The sequence below is a fragment of the Malus domestica genome, chromosome 05 (assembly GCF_042453785.1).
Source record: "Malus domestica chromosome 05, GDT2T_hap1".
Taxonomy (NCBI): domain Eukaryota; kingdom Viridiplantae; phylum Streptophyta; class Magnoliopsida; order Rosales; family Rosaceae; genus Malus; species Malus domestica.
This window is the reverse complement of record NC_091665.1, coordinates 44939986-44944253: the sequence shown is the minus strand read 5'-3', so window position 1 is coordinate 44944253 and position 4268 is coordinate 44939986. Positions and strand designations below refer to the sequence as shown.

Here is a 4268-nt window from a genome sequence, read left to right as displayed (position 1 = left end):
TTTGTTTCTCTAAAAACATGATTACACTTCATATAATCAAAGAAGAAAACAAGCGATTTGATATCTTCAATAATTGTTCTGATCCTCTAAGGCGATTCACATCCTCCCACTAATCTATGTAGAGAAAAGAAGTATTTTACAAAAGAAAACAGATCATGTGTTTTGATCTCACCCATCTACATAAAAAAAAAAAAAAAAAAAAAAAAAGATAAAGAAAGACTCCTCCTTGTTACAATGCAGTATGTCTTTGTCTTCACTTTTAAAACTTTGTAAAGTGCCTCAAAAAGGAGTTTTGGATTTCTGTACCAAGACATGCCGATGGAATGTTGTTAGCTTTTCTCGATCCGCAAAACCGTATCTCTCGTCGAAAGAAGCCGCTTTTTTCCGACGAGCCACCTTTCCGTTATGGATCGTTTCGCGTCTTAAATTCAACTAGAAAGTGTACAACTTGTGTCATTGCTGCCAGTCAATACTGGTTTCATCTGCATTGTACTTGGCAATAGAAAGGGTGAAGTATATGAGTAAGATTGTTCCAATGCTTGACCTGCCATCGAAAAAACACTTCCGGTCATTGACTCTTATTAACAGGGTTTAGGGTTTAGGGTTTAGAGAGAGGTCGGTAAACTTACATGGTGGCAAAGAAGAAGAGAACCCTCTTGGGATCAATGCCCCAGGAGGAAGAGCGCCGGAAACTATTCCTCCGGACAACGCACCTCCCTTCGGTGGTGGTGCCAATGTTGGCTGCAGTGACTGTGATCTGATGATGAACGTGTGGGTTGCTCGATTGATCTATGGTCCCAACAGCTAGTGGGGACTTTTCAGGCGTGCTAGACCCTACAACAGTAGCTGCAACTCAATAATTTCACACCAAAATGTGATATGTAGCCTAACTAGAATTTCATCGTCGAATTTCCCAAAATGCTGGTACATATAACTGCCTACGCCTCCAAACATAGAATCAAAACAAAAGGGCAAGGCATTCAGTAAATCCTTCTTTTACCAACTAAATCAAAATGCAATCAAAATCTGAAAAACTCATCAACTGTACCATCTAGTTGATGAGAAATTTTCCAGAGTGCCAAGAAAACGGACACATACAACATAAGTCATTATACAAGTGGAGGGACACTTTTAAAAAAAAACTTCCCTCCACTTATATAATATCATACGACGTACTGCCCCGTGTTCCAGGCACATTGAAAAATCTCTCATAATTGACCTAGCCAAATTCTGGTTGTGTTTCACTGTCACGACTGCAACTTACTTACCACAAAGGCCCCACATAAAATTGATTAGAGATGGTTATAGTTTGAATTATGGATGTGGGTTCATGTTTATCCCTAACAAATCTCCAGCTAACAAATTTCAAATACCCATAAGTGTATCTTTGGTGGGACACTAACAAATGAATAAGTAACTGAAGGTTGTTACTGACACTCCAACAAACAATCTGTAACTGAAGGTTGTTACTGACTAACTCCAAACAAGTTCTAAAGAGACGTTACACGTAATTAGTACGATAACCGTTCTGTGGTGCTTATAACAAAGAAACAATTATAATATGGAATTGGTAAGGGCTGGTGTGTGGGAGTCATCCACCTCAATGTGAGGCTGGCAGTGGTTGGTGGTGATAACAATTATATATTACCACAAATGTGGCACACACTAGGGTATGGTCCAATTTTCCATTTTGTTCTTATTGTTTGAAACCCCAGGAGGCCAATTCAATTTCAACCGAGCAATCACTCTCACAAAAGTAATTAATTTAAAGTAGAATATCGGTTGTATCGAAAAAATTATTACCGAAATGTGAAGTTGTTGTAGATGAAACTTCTTTGTCATTTGAATTGACGTTTCGGATTATCTTCTTCTCCCCACCTCTCTGAGACCATTTCCGGGAAACGTTTCTCTGCATCATTGTCATCCAACATAAATAATTTGTCAACACTTTTAATTTTGTAGGAGGAAAAAGAAAGCAAAAATGGGTGAAAAACAGAGTTTAAAAAATAATAATGAACAACTTGCATTTGCAATTTTACTTTTGTTGTCTCAAGCAATGATGCTGCTTGTTGCTTGAGAAACACATTCGATTACAATGGCCGCAATCTCATAAGTATTTGTTTTATATTTCGAGAATGTCATGATTCTTATTTTTTTAACCGCACGACATCCTGAGTTACTCTAATTTATAGAATTGGAAATTCAAAGTCGGATGAAAATTGACGGAAATATTTCTAACTGACTGACCTAACCAACATTTAGTAAAAAATACCATGACTAATTGGGAGATTAACTACCATTAGAAGATGCCACTTCTACGAAATCCAAAGAGAAAAAAAAAATACACAAACTCTTATGAAAAAAGTAAATAAAAATTAGAGGAATAAGAACGTTACCGAGACTCTAGAATTTGCAGTGACATCTTTATCGGTGCCGCCATGGGAGAAGCTTTCCATGTCGATGACGAAGCTGTCAGATTTATCGGCGGTGTAGTGAAACCCGTTTATATGATCTGAAACCGATATTTTCTGGGTGCTCATTTTCTCTTCTAATCCATAAACCTCCTCAGAACCCGAATCCTAAACCAAAATCCAGAAACCCGAATTCAGAAACAGAGTCCCTGTAACTCAAAACTTTTCTGAAAATTTGAAACTCCAACGGAACAGTTACAATACAAAAATGGAGCAACTTTCGAGAACCCAATTAAAAAATAAAGAAAACCCAGAAAATGTTGGATTTAATTTTTCTTACCAACTTCGGATTTTCCGCCATCTTTCTGTCAGTTCGTAGAAAAATGAAAGCTAAGGAACCGAGAAATGGAGGAGAAGAAGAGAATGGGTGGTATCAGGAGCGTCAGAAATTGCGTAGCGAATGGGACAATCACCAGTCACCACCTGGTTGGGAAATAAGAAAATTTGAGAAATAAAATCAAAAGAAAACAACCCAACAACTCAAAACTGGAAAGATTTAACTGGAACAAACAAATAGCAGATGGAACAAAGCCCGTAAATTATAAGAAAGAAACTCACTTTGTACACGAAGACTGCGACTTTCTGATTATTTTCTTTCACTTTTTTCTTCTTCCAACTTCCCCAAGTGGTTGAACAAAAAATTATAAACCTCAGCTAACGTAGTCACCCGGAAGAGAAGAATGAGTCTTTTATCTTGTTCCTCCAGCAAAACCCTGTTGCAGAAGAGAAAAATGGAGGAAGAGAAAGAGAGAGGTTGGAAGTTTTGGCTGCGGAGGAAGAGACAGAAATTCAGAAAGGGAGTGAGGATGCGAGAATGTGATCATGTGGGGAGTGTTTTTGAGAAATTTGGTGGTGTTTTTATACCACGAGTTGGTGTTTGATTATAATCTTGACGTTTTTTTTTCTTATTCAAAGTGATTAAATTCTTTGTTTTTACAATTATAATGTCTTTTGAAAAACAGTGCGACAACGATATATTAAAATATTGAATTCGTCATATATAAAATTCGAATATAACAGTATAATTCAGAAATTTATGATGTCGTTGAATTTAGTCTAGTTTTTTTTTATTTTTTAGTTTTAATTAAATTTATTTATTTATGCATCTTTTACAAAATTTTAATTTAAATTTTTTTATGAAAAAGAGTTAAAAATAATTGTATGTCATATGAAAATAAATAAAAATTAATGGAAATTAATTTACCTATTATTCATATAAAATAGTAAAAAAAATTCATCTCCATTACATTTATGAATCCATACGATTATATATACAACATAGATTAGTTAACCTCCTGGAGGATGATCCTGGGATTCTCCAATCGCATCCGTTCATCGTATATCGTGCGATCAGTAATCATTGTAAATTTTTTTTATTTAAAATTAAATATAAACAATACCTGACAAAAATTAACTCGCACGATGTACGATAAACGAATGTGATTAGAGGATCCTCGGATTGTCACAAAGAGGATCCTCTCTCAGTTAGCCTCAATAAAAATTTGAGATACAATGAATAGAAAAAAGGAAAAACAATATTTATTTTTTATATTTATCACAATTTAATAAAAGATAATATAAAAACTGATGTAGATAGTTAGCGAATGGCTAACCCAATAAAGTGGACTAAATCAATAATGAATCAGAGACAAAAAAAAAAAAAAAAAATCCAATAATGAATTACAAAGTGGACTTATAGTTTAATCTAGGGGTGTGTGGGGGTGTGCTATCCACACACCCTTTTTTACTTCTCACACACATTTGTTAATTTCTGTTATTTGATCTTCTTCAATTCAT

The 4268-nt window shown here is 35.1% G+C and overlaps 1 protein-coding gene across 3 annotated transcripts; it reads right to left on the bottom strand.

Moving 5' to 3' along the window:
• Positions 1-3406, bottom strand: LOC103434541 (uncharacterized). 3 transcript variants are annotated; one of them, XM_070821550.1, is made up of 7 exons: positions 3030-3263; positions 2877-2894; positions 2752-2839; positions 2397-2579; positions 1804-1909; positions 630-846; positions 1-544 (listed from the first exon to the last, which is right to left on the bottom strand). In XM_070821550.1, exons 3-7 carry the CDS (start codon positions 2770-2772, stop codon positions 454-456), a joined length of 618 nt encoding a protein of 205 aa, XP_070677651.1. In that variant the 5' UTR covers positions 2773-2839; positions 2877-2894; positions 3030-3263; the 3' UTR covers positions 1-453. The 3 variants fall into 3 exon arrangements, with proteins under 3 accessions (XP_070677651.1, XP_028959123.2, XP_028959122.2); XM_029103290.2 differs by having other exon boundaries at positions 630-834; positions 2752-2894; positions 3030-3406; XM_029103289.2 differs by having other exon boundaries at positions 2752-2894; positions 3030-3314.
• Between the last annotated feature and the right edge of the window lie 862 nt (positions 3407-4268).

Coding starts and splice junctions, on each gene's coding strand:
- LOC103434541 (XM_029103289.2), bottom strand. CDS start 2,772: ATGGCGGAAAATCCGAAGTTG. Junction 2,580..2,751: donor TGGCGGAAAATCCGAAGTTG/GTAAGAAAAATT, acceptor ATTTTGGTTTAG/GATTCGGGTTCTGAGGAGGT. Junction 1,910..2,396: donor CTGCAAATTCTAGAGTCTCG/GTAACGTTCTTA, acceptor ACAATGATGCAG/AGAAACGTTTCCCGGAAATG.